We start from the raw sequence: 18,498 nt of genomic DNA, 5'->3' as shown, positions 1-18,498 counted from the left end.
TAAAAAATTTACGAGAATTATTTGAAGAAGTTCAGAAAGGGTTGAAAGCAACTCCTGCTCAAATGTGTCACCGATTGGTGAAGAGCTGGTTCACTCGACTTGCCGAAGTTACAAAGGACAAGGGCTATCCTACCAAATATTTATTTGTTAATATATGAATAGCACCTCACAGTGGTTAAAAATGAGTTTCTTTTTAAGTGTGCTAATTAGCTGCGGGGTGAATATTCTTAATTATTGATATAAATGAGTTGTTATATTGAATTTTTCAAAATTTATGAAAATAATTTTCTTTTTATTAATTTAGCATTTATTGAAGTTTTTAAAAAATAAAAAAAATGGATGAAAATCCCCAATTTTCAAAGTCAAATATACGTTGTTTTACAAATTTTGCATAGTGTGCTAATTAGTTGCTGTTCACTGTACATACATAATTTTATACAATTTTATACGCATTAAAAGCGAAGAATATTTCAAGCTGTTCTTTTGATTTTATTACAAAAAAATATTTCTTATATTTTCTTATTTTTATAATGTGCTGCTTTATGAGAAAATTATGTAAAAATATAACCGAAATATTTTTAACTACTATTTATTTTTTATTTTGTTATTTTGATTTTTTAATATCTTGAAGTCTGATAGATTTAACATTATAAATAATAAACAAAAAGACAACAACAGTAGAACGTAGTTAACTATTTTTTAATGATTTTTTTGAATGTAAGACTAAAGAATAAATTCGGCATTATTAAAATAACAATAACATATTATTATTATTAAAATTATATTTTTATTTAATTTTCAACTGCAAAATTTTATAAATTTAAAATTGAAGCTTATTATAAAGTTTTAAAATTAAATTCCGGTAATTTGAATAAATACTAAAAATATTTACTATTATACGTATAACAGTAATAATAAATAAGTATAACAGTTTTGTAAAAATTTGTTTCACTGTAATAGTTTTTAAAAATTATTATTATTTTTTTTGGTCTTTTAACACATAAAATCTAAAAGACAAATATTAATATGAAAGGAAAAGCTACCTATAATTTAATATTTTTATGTAAAATATTTAAATTAATTTTATATTAGTATTTTATATTCGGATACGGTTTGGTGTTATTTTAAAAATTTTCCATCACTTATCTCATTTAAATATTTTAAAATTTTTTTATTTTAAATTTTATGAAATTTCAAATCAATTTTTATAGCCTATCTGTTATACAGATATTTAATTTTTGTAAATAGATAATATTTCTAAATTTATTTTTATTTTAAAAATTTTCATTCTAACAATTTTTTTTTTTTAATAATTTACATTAGAAGTGTTCTTGTGGACTTTTGCTTTTGACGTCATTATCATTCGCTTACTATTATACGTACATTTATAATAATTATTGTCGTTATTAAAATAATGCTTGTGTGTGTAAAAAAAATTAGAACTTTTTTCTTTTTTTTTTTTAGATTCTATAAAATATCGGTTTCAAACCGGATTTTCAATGTATCTCAATTTTAAAAGCAAGTTTTCTCAACTTTTAAAATTTTAAAACGTAAAATTATATTTATTAAGATGCGTATATATGTAGATATATATATAATATTATATTGATTTGTAAATGTGTATTAATTCTTTAAGTATACAAGCATTTATGTATATAAAAACCATGAATATTCAAATTTGATAATAAAAGAGAAAATTAAAAGAAACCAAGTGAATTTTCATATTTAATCAACCAAAGCGTTTAAAAAAATATAGAGAATAAAGCAAGAAAAGACAGATGAAGAAAAAAAAGTCATTTTTATTTTTATTTTTTTTTATATTGTTAAAATTTTGTATATGATTACGTATGTATATACATATAAGTATAAGAAATGTAACAAAGTATATATGTACATACCATAGTCTATAAATACATTTGCTTTTGTTACTATAAATTATCGAAAATAATTAAAATTTTAAATTGAGTAGAAGATAATTTTTAATTTAATAAATTATTTACAAAATTAATTAATTAATACTTAATCTAAGGTTTATTTTTTTAATTAATACTTCTTTTCTTTAAATAAAATACAAATGTATTTATATCATTGAGCATAATATTAGCTATGATCAATTATTTTATTGATTAACAGAATAATGTACAGGGGAATAAAATAACAGATTAATTAAAAAACAATAATATGATGAGTAAAAAAAAAATTCTCTCATTACTGAATAAAATGTCAAATTTGAGAAATGTGTTATGATTTGAGAAATAAGAAAGATGATATTGAATAAGAGTAATAAATGTATGTACAATAGTAAAAAATATTCTCAATAAAACTTTGATGTTAGTATTTTAATAAGTAAAAAAACCCTTTTCGATTTTTGCTATTGGATGACAATATCATAAGTTAAGCTATTTAAAATTTAAATCTACATACATATCAAATTTTTTACATATTGATTGTTACATAATAATTACGCACATATATAAATATACATAAATTCTTGTTTGCTGACTTATGTAAATTGTTAACCTCATTTAAATTAATTATATATGTACGGTACATGCTTTATTAAGCTAATACAGATTTTTTTTTATTCTTTTGCCTTATTTCATTAATTTACTTAAATTTTATTAAAAACACTCATGCCTACTGTAAAATACACCTAATGTGCCTTAAGCAGTAATTATTTAAAAAAAGAAGCAAAAATAATGAAAACTCTTGCTTAAAAAAAAAAAACTCGTTGCTTATGGGCTTTTACAGTAATACAATATGATTCAAAAATGAAAAAGAAAAAAGTCTCTTAAAGGTGGCTTTTTACACAAAAAATTTTTATATTTTTTTTTCCTCCTTTCATTCTATTTTAATTTCAAATCTATTTAGATTTTTAATTATAGACTTATTCTTGTTATTATGGGCGATTCGATGTATACACATATTAATGTATGTCAATATGCGTTCGTATATCAAAAATACCATCGTATTCGTATAGAGTTCCAAATTTGATATTTTCCTTTAATCTATTCTGAATGTTAGTTCGTTCTTTTTTTTTTGTAATGTCAAAAATCATTTTCTAACATTTTAGTAAATTAATGATTTTTCATATCTATTTTTTTTTGTACAGATATAGTGAAATTTATACGATTTTGTATGTTTAAAATGAAGAAAATCGAAAAAATAGACAAAATAAAAGTCTTTCGGATTTAAAAAATAAAGAAAAGAATTATGTATATATGTATATTGAAAAATGTTGTGTATATGTGTGTGTACATAAACGAATATCATGTTCAGTTCCATTCTATGATTATAGAGATTATTTTAAAATTCAAACTTTTCCAAATATGAAAAAAAAAATTCCTTATAAATAAATGTAAAGAAAATTTTTATTAAAGGTCAAAATGAAAAAAATTTTTAAAAAAATTTATCAATTTCTTTCTATTCTACCAATATTTTTAATATAAAAGTTTTAGAACAATACTCATAGAGATACTCTATGCAGAATATATGAATAGAGTTTAGAATTTGGGTTTTGAGATCTCGAAGTTGCCTAAAATTATTTGCATTTAAAAACTTCTGTGCAAAATTCTATATTCGTAATCATGTTGCATTTTGATTACGAATTTTGTAAAATTTAAATGAAAATTTTAATAAAACTTACATTTTTTCACTTATCATTGAATTTACTAGTATTTTACTGTATTTAACTTAAAAATTATAAAACATAATTCGTAAATCATTTGATAAACAAATATCTTGCAATTCTCTAACTACTCTGCTCAAAAACGACTCAATTTACAAATTGAGGCACTCTTAATTTTTACTCTTATATACACTACAAAATATTTGAGCTGGCAAATGTTGTCGTTGTTAAAAAATCATTTCAAATTCATTTTTATCTAATTATAAACATTTTATAAAGTATTGGATAAATTCGAATGAAGTCACCATATCTTTGTGACAAGAATACTTAATATATACTTTTTTTACAAATCTTTCAGAATTTTTTCTTCTCATTTATTATTAATAAAAACGAATAAATAAGAAAAATAAGAAAAAATATTGGAAACTAAAATAAAACCTGAAAATCTATTCATGTGTACAATTTCAAGTTTTGAGAAAATTTTCATTATTATTCTAAAATTTTGTTATTCCTGCATCATTTGGGGATTTTGGAGGTTTTGAACTTTCTTAATAGAGTTTTGTTTGTTTTTTTTTTTTTTGATTTCGTAAAAAATATGAACATGGAAAGAATTCATATTGCTTTATCTTTGTCTGTATGACTATCGTTTGAATAATAAATATACACTACAAAAAAAAAATTAAAAGTCAAAACTGTTATACTCTATTTAAATTTTAACAAAATTTCAAAATTGTATTTGCTTTGTTCTTTAAAAATTTAAGGAATAAGTTTTATTTTTAAATTTTTTTTTTTGGAAAATGTTTAAAGGTGTATCATAATTTTTGGATGATTAATTTTTTTTTCTGAAGCTCAAAATTTCTCACACAGAAAAATTATTTTATATACAGAGAAAAATTTGTTAATATTAATATCGTAATTTTTTAAAAGTGTATTTACAGAAAAGTAAAAATAAAATTTCATTTGAAAATTTTATACTCCTATAGGATATTTTTGATTATTTATTAATTCGAACTTGATATTAAATTTGCAGACCATTTAATAATTAAATATTGCATGCATTGTTAAAAAAAAATTTGTTTTAAAAAATTTAAAGACACTGTCGTAGTATAATTAAAAAAACATATTGAAACTAAACATGCAATCAAAATTTTGCAATTCCAATTTGTTTTACAATCGAACTTCTAGTGGTTTTCTACAAAATTTCAAATTTGATGTTCTTAACTACAATCGACGAAGAAATATTTTGAAACCTTCATCAAAAATCGTTAAATAAATTTAAAACATAATTAAAAGTAAATAATTCTACATTTTATTTGAATTTATTATTGGAAATGGTGCCTAACAGTATGCAATAAATTTTATAATTCTTGTTTTAGTCGCAATCCTACTTAATTATCAAAATCAAGTAACCATAACAGTTATGAGTGTTTAATAAATAACGTTATTAAACTTTTACATTTTGTAAAATTGAATAAAATTATGTAAGAAAAAATTTATTAAAATTTATTTATCTAAACTAAATATAATAATAAGGAATAGTTTTACAATACTAAAAATATTCCAAATTTTTTTTTCTAATTTTATTGTTGTCAATAAATTGGTATGCACGTGTTGTTCTAATAATAACAAATAAAATTTATTCTACATAATTTCTTTTCCTATTTACTTAAATTTTAAAAGTGCGTAATAAATATTATCTAAGTTTGTGGTCAATTTATTCATGTTTTTGTTTTTTTTTTTATTAAATCACCCCCCAACAACCCCCCAAAATATTTTTTTTTTTTAATATGTAAAATGCTTTCTTATATAATGTTACATGATTCATGTATGTACGAACGTACATATGAGAGTATTTGCATTGCTTGTAGATATAATGTGTACTTGTGGGTATACATACTTATTAAAAAATATAACAGATATATTTGATTATTTATGGGATACATACATTGTATGTATGTATGTACATATAATAAAACAATAAAAAAATAAAAACATGGAAAAAAAATAAATAGGTCATAAAAAGAAATTTTTGTCTACTGTAAGTCTAGTTTTAGAATTTTTCCAATTTTATTGAGACAAAAAAAAAACAAAAATAAAAAATAATCAATCAAAGAAGATTAAGTTATAAATATTGTTTTTGTATCTGCATGAATGTACATAAGTATGTGCTTATGTACTTGCACATAAACAATGTTCCGTAAATTTGTTTATATTTATTTATTGTTCTATTTTTTTTTGTTATATTATTTTGACAATTTATAAACAAGGTTATTATTTTTATTATTTCTCATTTAATGTCTTCTATTTTTGCTCCATTAAATTTTAAACTTTTTTCTTACTTATAAAGTTTTCCTCTGAAGAAAATAGAAATAAAAACATTTTATGTCATTTCTTTTAATTTTCTTCAGGTTTCGGAAAGGTATATGGTTTGTTGTATGTACATATTTACATTTCTTGGTATAATTCGCCTAAGTGCGCACATACATACATACAATAATTTCCTTAATTAAATTGTTTAAATTTTTTTTTGACGACATAAAATTCGAATGCAGAGTGAAAAGTATTTGGTTTTATAATAAATTTGATACCAATTATATTATTTATCTTCGTAATATATTATTTGATAAATAGTAGGATATTAAAAATATTATAATGATTTTTTTAAGAAATTTAAGATTAAAAAAAAAATTTAGCTTGTTAAAATTTTAAGTGAGTGAGTAAAATCTGTCAAAATCTTATGTACCACAAATATTTTGTTACATAAGAGAAAATTGTTAATCAAAAATGCAAAGTGAAATATAGCGAAGACTGAAAATACAGGAAGAATAAAATTACCTCTATATAAAAAGTATAACTATAATTATCAAATTTTCATTTGATTTCGAAAAATAAAAGTTCGAAATGGTGCATCGAATTGACCAAAAATCATTTAATTTTCGAGTGTAAATTGAGTTACTTCAAGATTTTAAAATACAAAATTAAATTATTTTCTTCCAAATTAGTAAGTATAACAACGACGACAATGACGTATTACTTTAAATATTCGAAATATTTTCGAGAAACAAATTTAAGTTCAAATAACTATTAATATCAAAATTAAATTTGAAGAGGAACTTATCGAAATAATCGAAAATGAACTTAAATGACAAACAATCGACAATATATCAGAATATTTAAGTGAATAAAATATGGAGATTGGAGAGTGTAGAGTTGGTTGAATTTCTTTATTCAAACTCTCTTTAATTTGCTTTCTCTTTGCAATGAATGGATAAAATACAATACCTAAGTTCAAATTCATCAATATTTTATTGAAATTCATTAAAATACTTTAAATACTTGCTTAAGTTTTAATTTTAATAATACTTAACTAAAAATTACAAAAAGAAAAAAAATTCTTTTTAAAAAGTAATTTGTACATACTTTCATACAAAAAAAAAAGTTTGATGAGTGAATAACTGGAAATATGACTAAATGACTGATTAAAGTCGTTTATAGTCGACAAAAAAAATAATAGCAATAAAAGAAGTATTTTTTTTTCTAAATACATAAACCGTTAATGAAAAGTTAGAAATATTTTTTTTTTCTTTTATGTTATGTTATTTTTCGTTTTTCTCTTTTTTTTCCATTGCTGACGACATCAACCGGCTTTTTTAAACATTTTCTATAAAAAATTTATATGAATGTGTGTTGTATATAAAATTTTATAATTATGTATACATGTGTGGGCATATTTAAACCGCACAGTATATACATACATACATATGTACGCATATGGCAATATGTAAATATAATAATATAATTTTCTATATTTTGTATATAATATTCATATACATATTTAAAATGTATATAGTACATTCATATTTACAAAAAAAAAAAATAAAAAATAGAGAAAAAAAAACTTCTCTATTCTTAAACTATATATTTATTTCTCTTTCTAACACAATACTATTTCGGTTTTTATTTTACATCTCTTTCTATTATATACAAAAAAATCGATGACTATTTCTCTGTATTATTATACTCTAATAGTCTAATTTGATGAATGACGTTAAAAACAGTATTTTGTTATAATGGAGAGGCATGGAACATACGTTCCATGTTTTTGAAATTACTTTAAGTTTTTGAAATTACTTTTTTAAATCGAAAATGTGATATTTAAAGTGTTCTAAAGTGAACAATGTGCACGTGTCTACTTACATAAAGTACATTACTCTCTCGTATTTTAATATATGAGAAAATCTCTTAAATATATTAAATTTCAATGTTTTTCCTTCATAATTTTAATTACCTATTCTATTAAATATTAAATTCTGATATTAAGAAGAAAATTATAAAATCAAATTTAATTAATTCTTTACTTGATTAACTTAAATTTTGCGTTAATTTCGCATAATATTGAAAGTATTTTAAGCAACTTCGGTTTATTTCTATCTGATCTGCAACAGATGTTTCAAACTAGTATTCTGCATTATTAATAATAACCTGGGTATGAAATACAAAACCTAGAATAGAATACCATTCTCTTATTATTATTTTTTTTCACATTTTAAACAATCTTAGGTAACCTTCTTACACGTTTTGTTTGCATATTTGTGCTTACTACTCACACATTAACTAATCTAACTACACTTATCGCTCAAACTAGTTTTTGCGCAAATATTTTCCAATTATTGCTTATCTATATAGGTTTTTAACGTTAAAAAATTTTTTTTTTTTTAAAACGCCACTATAAAACAGAAATAAAAACAAGAAAAACAAAAATAAATAAAAAAAAAAAACAGAATAATACCATAAAAATAAAGCATTTTTTTTATGTTTTACAATTTTTACTATTCCGTTCCGTATCGTTTTTAAGTTTTGTTGCTATGCGGAAAAAATAAATTTTTGGAACGAAAGAAAATGAATAGAAAAAAAAAGAAAGAAAAGAAAAAACATAAATAAATAAGAAAAAGTAAAATAAAATTCTTTTACGTAACGTAACGCACATATAAAAAAGAAAAAATGTACAGAATAAGAAGAAAAGAGGCAGATTTTTTTTTTTTTAGAGTTGAAGGAATTTTTTCCTTATTTTTTCCAATTTTGAAATTTCTTTATGGTACACGACATACAACACGTCGTACTACTTGTATGGAAAGTGGAAAATTTTTCATACCCACATACTTATCGGAATTAAAATGAAAGTTCTATAGAATTTGAGCCTATGGAACAAATGAACTAAATTCATACATACATATGTATGTACATACATATATAAACTCTTGCATAATATTTCTGTATACGTGTGTCCAGAATATATCAATTTCTTTATTAAAAGATCTGGTATTGATTTACAAATTTGATGCTTTAGTAAAACAGAAGCCAAAATAAATGGTTGGAGAAGTGAGGGAAAATAATAATGCACGTGATTTTAAAAATAATATATTTGCTTATTATATTGTTTTTGTTATACATACTTACATTACATACATAAGTATATGTAAGTACATAATTATTAAATAATTACCGATAATGAGAGAGATCCACATACAAAGATATTATTAATAATATCTTAAAGTAATAATAATAAATTTCGTGATTTTATAAATAAAATTAATTTTAAATTTCATTTACCTAATGTATACGTACAAAATATTATGTAAATCATTTGTATAAATTATTTTAAATACATAAATATACATAATAGTTTATTAGAAATGTGCCCTGAGTAGAGTAATAGGGTAAGGCAGTAAGAAATAGTTACTAATACTTAAGAAATAAATCTGTTTCGTTTATTTGCTATAAAAATTTTGCTATTTGCTTCATTTGACTAAAGTACATCTACATTTAATTACATACGTATGAATAACATTCATACGTATGTAATTCTGGAACATAAATATTATTACTACAATTTGTTAAAGTAGTTTATTTAAAATATTAATTACATATTATACTGTTATACAATTTATAATGCTATTCTAAATTTCAATTTATTTCAATAAAGACAATAATCTCCCCTGTCGCTTTGTATTAAAATCTCCTCCGATTTTAAGAGTGTTTTATTTTACGACAGCTCTTAACAAATTTTATTTCTCCAATAATTTTATATAAATATATGCGTATTATGTTTGTATGAATATAGGACACAATATAATATTACTGTCGAGTGTAGGAGCATATGACTCTGAAAAGAGTCAAATCTTTTTAAGATCTGTGACATTAAATTTTCTGACATTTCGAAAAAGGCGAAACGTCATAAACTTTAACATTTAACTCTTTTAAAATTACTTTTAAAAATAGTATTATATTATGTATAACAGATTTTTATATGTTACTTATCTTAAAAAATATTCAAATATGTAGGGTAATTCCAAAATTTCCCTATTATTGTTATGTAAAATAAAATGTAATGTACTTTCGTACGTAAAATAATTTGCATTTGGAGTACATACTTAATTTCTATATTATCAATAAAAATAGAAACAAAAATGGTCAAGTTTAAGGCTTTTTTTCTATTAAATTTCTTCCCTCTTTTTTATTATTCTCTCTTCCATTGGCATTTAAACTCTACAATAATAAAGTTTATATAAGTTTTCCGACATTTAAGAAAAAAAAATTCAAATTCCAATATTTTCTATTTTTAATTTTTTTTGTAATTTCTTCTCTCTTTTTTTTTTCTTACTCATATTTCATTCATGACAAAATTATAATTTTTATTTTCAATACAAATACAATAATTTCTTTTCCTTCTTTACATTTAATAAATATTTTTTATTATAAAAATTGTTTAAAACAAAAAAATAATAATAAATAAATAAAATAAAAATAAAAATGTCCTTTCACTCTTACTGCGTCTTTATGTCTGAAGTGTGACGTTATTGAATCAATAAAAAAAAAATTAAATGATTTTCTAAAAATAAAGCAGAAAAAAAAGAGAAATGTTTATTGGGAGAATTTAACCTAATTTCTTTTCTATTTCTCATACATGTTTGTACGTTTGTACTAATAATAATTTGATAGTAATAATAACTGTTTCTTCCTAATTTATGTCAAATAAATTTTTCTTACTTCAAGGTTTTTTAATTTTTTTTTTTATATAAAAATACGAAAGAAAATTTGCAGGAAAATTTTTTTTAAGAAAAAAAGTCATAAATTTCAACATAAAAAAAAGGACCATAAATTTTTGTTTAAAATAGAGAGAAAAAAAATGAAAACAAAGTAGTAGAGAGCGTGGGAAGTTGAAATTCTTTCATGATTTTCATTTTTTGTTCTTGTTCTTCTTATATATATTTTGTGATGGCTAACGTCACTATCCAACTAGCAAGATAATGATCATCATTTTCATTATGAATATTTTCACTACACATATTATTTACTATATTGATAATTATTATCTAACTAATGCCTATATATATATATATATATATATATATAAGTCTGTGTATATATATTTTTTGGCAAATATTCAAATTACATGGTTGTGCTACCAAAATTTGACACTTGGCTGACGGGCCTAGTATTGCCAATAATTATTTGAAATAATCGTATATCTCTAATTATGCTGTCTGATTATTTTAATTAATTATAATATAAAATGATTGCAATCGCAAGCATGTTTAATTTAATTTTAATATAATTTTTTTTGTTTTAATTTACAATTAAAATTTTCAAAATTAGATGTAAATAAATAATTTTTAATTTAATTAATTATATTAGTTTTTTTTTTTTGTAAAATTAAAATTCATGTTGTTCTTTAAATATTTTTAATAAATTTGAAGTGCTATATTAGAAATGTAAGGATAAATAAATTTTATATTTTTAATATTCAATATCGCAATTTTAATTATTTTACCCGTTGAAAAAACAAAAACAAAACGTGTTCCCGCAAATTTTATGATTTTTTTTTTTTCAAATTAATTCGGTATGAAAAGAAAAATTGATATCGTATTTGTAGCAAAACGAAAAAAAATTTTTTTTTTAAATTTTAATTATTGTACTTTTTAATTTTTTCGCTTGATATTTTTAGCAATAAAAGGTGGTGTTGTACTTATTTATAAACAATGCGTAATTTCATACTTACATGTACATGTGTGTTCAGCTCCACAAATTTCATTTTAAATGCTGTCGTTTTTGCAACAAAGTAAATGACTATGTATGTACTCTAATATGATTATGCCAAATTTTGTATTATAAACATTTTTTTTTATAAGAATATTGTTTATAAACAAATGTGAAAATCAGGTTAATTTAAATTAAAAAAAAAAGTTTTTGACACAATGAGTAACAACAATCAAGAGACTTTTTATTTTTTTTAATTTTCTTTTTTTTTTTATTTGTAAATAATAATTTTAGATTTTCAAAATAGAACCCCATGAATAGTTCTTATCTCATAAAAAAAATATATAATGGTATTGAGGAAATTATTTAAAAAAAACTTGCATATAATTAATTATGACAAATGATTATTTTTAAATTTTAATAAAAATAAATAAAAAAATTAAGTTCATTTGTATTTTTAAATATAATATTAATTTATAATTGGTTTAATTTTTTAGTAATTAATTATAGAATAATAATAGAAAAAATATTTAGTGAATAATAATTAAAAAATCTTAAATCATTTATTAATCATTTACAAAAATTTTAATATAAAAAATGAGAATTTTAAACAACATGACAACATACTAATTTTATATTTAAATAAATTTTATATTCTCTCTCTTTTTATATGAATAATTCAAAATGGATGGCGCTCAGATCATATTGAGACATTGTTAATTTAATTTTGCTAGAAATATATAAAATAGAATATTCTAATATAAATCGGCTTAATTCTTGTATATTTCAACAAAATCGTTTCGTTAACTATATAACGGTATTTTTATATGCTAGTAATCTGATATAATATTTAGGTTTAATACTATAATGAATGAGTAAATGAATTGACTAAAATGACATTAAAATATCGTCATAATGAGTTTCATATAACGACTGATAGATGAAATATATGAATATTTGTATGCACATATATATGTATGTATATATTTAAATTTAATGAAAATTATAGTTTCCTAACAAAAATCAATTTTTCAATGTTTCACTTAATTATTTCTTAATTTTATTTCTCTTTTTTCCTTTAATTCTAATAATTTACATATAACTTCAATCAATCTTAATTTTAAAGCCTAAAAATATAATTGTATACGTTTATAGATCCGAAAAATAGAATCTATTTTTATTTTAAATTGTTTTTTAACAAATTACTAAAAATATTTAAATATTTAGAATTCATGTTTGTATGTATGTTGGTATAGGAAGAGAAGAGATGCATTCATTAACTTAATTAGTTTTGATTTCGAAAATTTTCAACTTAATGAGATTTTCTGTTATATATGCAAGTATTTCATTTCTAATGTTCTTATACTTATAGGTATTATGCATACTATTGCTGAGAAGAGAAAAAAATGAATGTGATTCTGCGACGACAGCGACATTTTCGCTTTTATATTTCGAAATAATTTTTTTATTTCTTGTTTTTTCATTTCTCGTTTCATATATTAAAGGGCAATTAATTATCTTGTTCGTGCTTTTTATTTCAGTAGGTATTGTGTTAATCTTTACATTTAAACATAAATAGTATTGTAAAAATGTAAAAAAAAAAAAAATCAATTTGTATATTAAAGATTTTTTTCTGGTATTTTTTTTTTTTTTTTGTGTTTTTGAAGAAATTTTGATTTGAAAATTAATTTTTACTTTTTCTTTTTGGGGTTTTAAAAATTATTTTTACTTTTTATATAAGTTATTTTTATAATTTTTATTTTTTCTTCTATTTAGAGAGTGAAATCAAATTAGATTTAGGGTGAATGGTACTGACGGAATGTGGACATGTCATTTTAAAGTATTTTTTTTTTCGAATTTCAAATTGTTTCAAAAAAAAAAAAGAAAACACTTTTTTTTCTTATTCAAATTAAATGACAGAATAAGTATAACACTTTTGTATATTCTAATGTGTTGTAAATAAAAGTTTGCGTTTTAGAATTATTTTAGAGTTTCTAATCTATTCTAATATATATATAATTGTGGTATAGAGACGTTTTTCTTTGGTTTTAAAAAATAGCTTCAAAATAAAAATTTTTAAATTTTTATACATGTATGTATAAATTTATATATGTATAACATTATATACAATATATGTATATGTGTATAACATAAAATATATTTTGTTACATAGCACTCTAGAACTTTTTAAGTTTTTTTTTTTGTTTTAAATTTTGTGCGTAAGAGATTGTCTGTAAAATTCTTAAAATCAAATTCTTTTTATATACATAAGTGTGTATATGTGAACGTTATTAATATATATTTTTATATTATTGAAACATATTTGTTATACATATGTATATACCTAAATAGAATTTATATTTACATATTTATGTACATAATAAAACTATTTTATAAAATAATATATGTACAAATATTTAAATTTTAAAAATAAAATGAATAGTTTTCTTATACATACATACATATATACGAATATAAATATAAATGCGATATATAATATTATAATATTATTTAAAAAAAAATTATAATAATAAAAAAAAAGAAATAAAATAAATATAAATAAATATAATTTTAGTTCATAGAGGAATTTGAATTCTTAATTACGCAGCAACATTTTAAAAACTTTTTTTTTTTGTTATATTCGATTAAATTCATAATATAATTATTATTATACATTGTTACATACTTATGTGTATATGTATTTATTATATTAAAAATTATGATTTTAGAATTTGATGGGTGTGTATAACATATGTATGTATTAAAAAATTTGTACAAAATTTATTTCTAAAAATAAAATTATTATATAGAATCAAATTGATTAGGAAGAGAGCTAAAGTAAAAAATTCTGTTGGAGATAAAATTATTTTAATTTAGTTAGTTTAGTTAAGTTTAGTTTTGAATTTGGATTTTGGAGATATTTTTTTAAAAAATTTCATCTTAACTGATTAATTTCTTGAAAAACTTAATAGCAGAACTGGTCTGAGAAAATATTTTCTTTTCTGTTATGTGTTCAGACACTAGAGCCTAGAGCAACTTAAACATTCCAACAATTTGGAATTCAAAATTAAAAACCCTCAATGCAATTAATAAGAAATTTTTTAATGAAAACTTAAATTACTCTTGTTAACCACATTTATTTTCAATAAGAAGTGATCTTTGGATCATTTAGTCTATTAATAATATGATTGAAATGCCGTCCAAAAATTAGTTAAAGTGGCGCTATTTTCATACAATATATGTGTGTATATGTAGATAATTGAATTTCTGTGACAATATTTATGAAATTTTTACATCAGTACTGGCTTAGTGCATTTTCCATACCATCATTATCTCTCTCTATTAATTAAAATTTTTAATATAATAACGCTATTTTAATTATGTTAAATAAATTACGTGCATACTATGCATATGTATACTTATGTATGTGCTCATGTATAATAATTATTATGAACAACTTGTATAAAAGTTTTAATTCAAAGAGAACGAAAAATTATGTTATTAATAAAAAAAAAAACAGCGAAAACTATTTTAAATTAAAAAAAAAAGAGCAAATAAATTTCTTAAATTTTTTTTTTACACCTAACAACTAATCTAATTTGTGTGTATGTGTGCGTTAACTGTATAACTACCAACTTGTGGGAAATAAAATGCGCAAAATCATTTTTTTTTTTTGAAAACTTATATTTTGCGCACAAAATGTGTGAAAATACTTAAAAATTATAAAACGCGTGTACAATTTGCAAAATGTTATAAATTTTGAATTTTCCATTTTGTGGCGAATTTTTAGTTTCTTGTTTTTTTTTTTTTCTCCTTTAACTTTTTGTTTCTTTCTTTCTCATTTTTAGAGGCGTTGTACAACAATGATTCTTTATCATTTTTTTTACAACGTGTGACTAATAATTTTTTTTTCTTATTTTTGGTTTTTTTTAAATAAGCTCGTGTTTCACAAAAGTAAATTTTTTTTCCATTCATTCGTTTATTTATGTACATACTTATGTATTAAATGGTTATTGATAATTTCATTTATGTGATTACAATTCATATAATGAGATAAATTGGAAAATGTGTTAAGAACTTTCAAAAATAATGACCTCAAATTTAATTATGAGATTTCTTTTTTAAAGTTTCTTCTTTTTCTCTTATATAAGTATACATACATGCAATGTATGATTAGATGTAATGTAAAGTTCTCATTAATCATATAAAAAAATAAAATGTTTTATGTAATAAAAGTTTTAAAGACTTTAATCATACATATTTTGTATTTATGTATATGACTATTTCCATCTTTGGTTTTCAACTATGCAAATAAAATTCTCCAATCATTTTACAAAAATTTAATTTTACAGATATTTTTAAATAATTTAAAGAAAAAGTTTATTAATTTTACTTTTTTTCTTTTTTGCTTTATTACAGACGAAGAAATTGATGTTGTATCCGTTGGTGATAAAAAACTTCCAACAAATCCATCTGATAAAGATAGAAAAGCATTACAAAATAAAGTAGCAAATAAATTTTCAGCGAGAATTGTTAAAACACCGAATGGTATTAGAACGATACCTCCAAGAAAACGTGGTACATTTGATCCACCATATGCAATTATGCCTATATCTAATATGACAACGAGTCCAATTAAAACAATATCAGTTGGTGGTGGTGGTAGTAATAGTAATCCACGTTATAATAATTCACAATGTTCTAATACAAATATTAATAATAATAATAGCAATAATTTAATTAAAACTCAACAACAAAATATTGATAGTAGTAATAATATTAATAATAGTAATAAATATAACAATAATAATAATAATAATAATAATAATAATAGTAGTAATAATAGTATATCGGCTGGCCGAAAACGTAATGTTAATAATAATAATAGTACAATATTAAATATAAAAAATCAACAAAATGATGAATATTTACCTCCTAGTAAAAGAAGTCGAAATAATAATAATAATACAACAATAACAAATAATAGTAATAATAATAGCAATAATAACAGCAGTAGTAGTAATAATACAACAACAAGTAAAAGTAGTAATAAAAAATCATCAAATAGTAAAAAGAATTATGATATGGAAGAACAGGATACAATTGAAAAACGTAATTTACATAATGATATGGAAAGACAACGTCGTATTGGATTAAAAAATTTATTTGAAGAATTAAAACAACAAATACCAAGTATAAAAGATAAAGAAAGAGCACCAAAAGTTCATATATTACGTGAAGCAGCAAAATTATGTGAACAATTAATGCATGATGAAAAAACAATATTACAACTTAAAAATCAATTAATAATGCAAGTACACAGAAGAAAAGAAATATTGGAGGCGAAATATAAATAAAAAAAGAAACAACAAAATTAAATAAAATATAAGAGAGAATAAAAAAAACAAACTAATGAAATTTAACTTTAAGATAAATGAAAAAAGAAATGTAAATAACATATTAATGAAATTTATATAAAATTTAAAATAACACATAACAGCAAATAAAAAAAAAACAAAACAAATGAATACAATGAACTAACACTTATTATATACACATATTAAACAAAACAAAATGTATAAAATTATATATAGTTATAAAGTATAATAAAATATCAATAATGTTATACAAAATAAAACCAAACAAAAAATTTAAATTGCATATAACACTTTAATATATATAATTATTATAAAAGAAAAGAAAGAAAGAAGAAAAAAAAATTAAATTTTTAAGAAGGTAAATAGAAAAGGAGATATGTTTTTTTTTTTTAATTTTTTTTTTGTGTAAATAAAACAAAGAAAACTATTAAATACTAGTCAGGGGGGTGTTTATTATTAAATTTAAAGAAGAGAAAAAATTGTTAAATTAAATAATTATTATAAAAATGAATATATTGTAATGTTAAAAATAAATGAATTAAAAATAAAATAAATGAAAATATATATTTTGGATAATTAAATAAGAAAAAGTAAAAAAAAAAAATACATAAATAAATAATTTAAGATCAGAAAATTTATAAGCAATTGAAATAAAAGAATAGATGACCCTCCCTGTCTGTTAACTGTCGATTTATATATGTTAATTTTTTAATTTTTAAAAATATTTTTTTTTTATTATTATTATTATTAATTAATTAATTGATAAATATACATATTTTTTTTACATTTTTATATATTATACAATTTATATTTACTTATAAAATACACATATAATATATTTATATATATAAGAAAAAAAAATTTATATATTAATGTAAAAAGTTTAAAAAATGTAAAATGTAATTTTTAAGCCTTTTTTTTTTAAATTAGAATTTAAGTAAATTTTCTTTTCTTTTTTTTTTTTTTTATTAGAAAGGAATTTTTCTTTTTTGTTTAAATTTTTTAAATATGAATAAAATAATTTTTTTTTTGTCAAACAATTAATTATTATAATAACACTAAAAACAAAATATTGTAGAATAAAATATTAAAATACTACAAAAAAAAATTAAAATTAAAATTAAATAATTAAAAAGAAAAGAAAACATGAAGAAAAATTAAATAAAAAATAAATGCAAATAAAATGATTTAAATAAATATTAAAAATAATAATTAAAAAATATAAAATAAAAAAATATAAAAAATTATTTTAATAATTAGAACAGCAAATTTTATTAGAATGAAAACTATTATACACATTAAAATATAAAAACAAAAATTTTCGTTTTAATAAAAATGCATAAATACTAAAAGAAAAATATTAATTCGTTTCTTAAAAATACAAGATAATAAAAAAATATTAAAATGATATATAAAAATATAATATATTTTTTGTAAATATATTTTTTTAACAAA

General features: G+C 20.2%; 1 protein-coding gene across 2 annotated transcripts in view; it reads left to right on the top strand.

Annotated features, from left to right (window-relative positions):
- The window catches only part of LOC129619085 (myc protein), a 135,447-nt gene extending 117,480 nt beyond the window's left edge, over window positions 1-17,967 (top strand). For both annotated transcript variants that reach the window (XM_055534169.1, XM_055534168.1), the window contains one exon: window positions 16,085-17,967. In XM_055534169.1, coding sequence (XP_055390144.1) covers window positions 16,085-17,022 — 938 coding nt within the window. In that variant the 3' untranslated portion in view covers window positions 17,023-17,967. The remainder of the gene's footprint in view (window positions 1-16,084) is intronic.
- The last annotated feature ends 531 nt before the right edge of the window (window positions 17,968-18,498 follow it).

The sequence above is a fragment of the Condylostylus longicornis genome, unplaced genomic scaffold (assembly GCF_029603195.1).
Source record: "Condylostylus longicornis isolate FDR11 unplaced genomic scaffold, ASM2960319v2 ptg000010l, whole genome shotgun sequence".
In the NCBI taxonomy this organism is placed as follows: Eukaryota; Metazoa; Arthropoda; class Insecta; order Diptera; family Dolichopodidae; genus Condylostylus; species Condylostylus longicornis.
The sequence above is the reverse complement of the archived record's forward strand: the minus strand, read 5'-3'. Positions and strand labels throughout refer to the sequence as shown.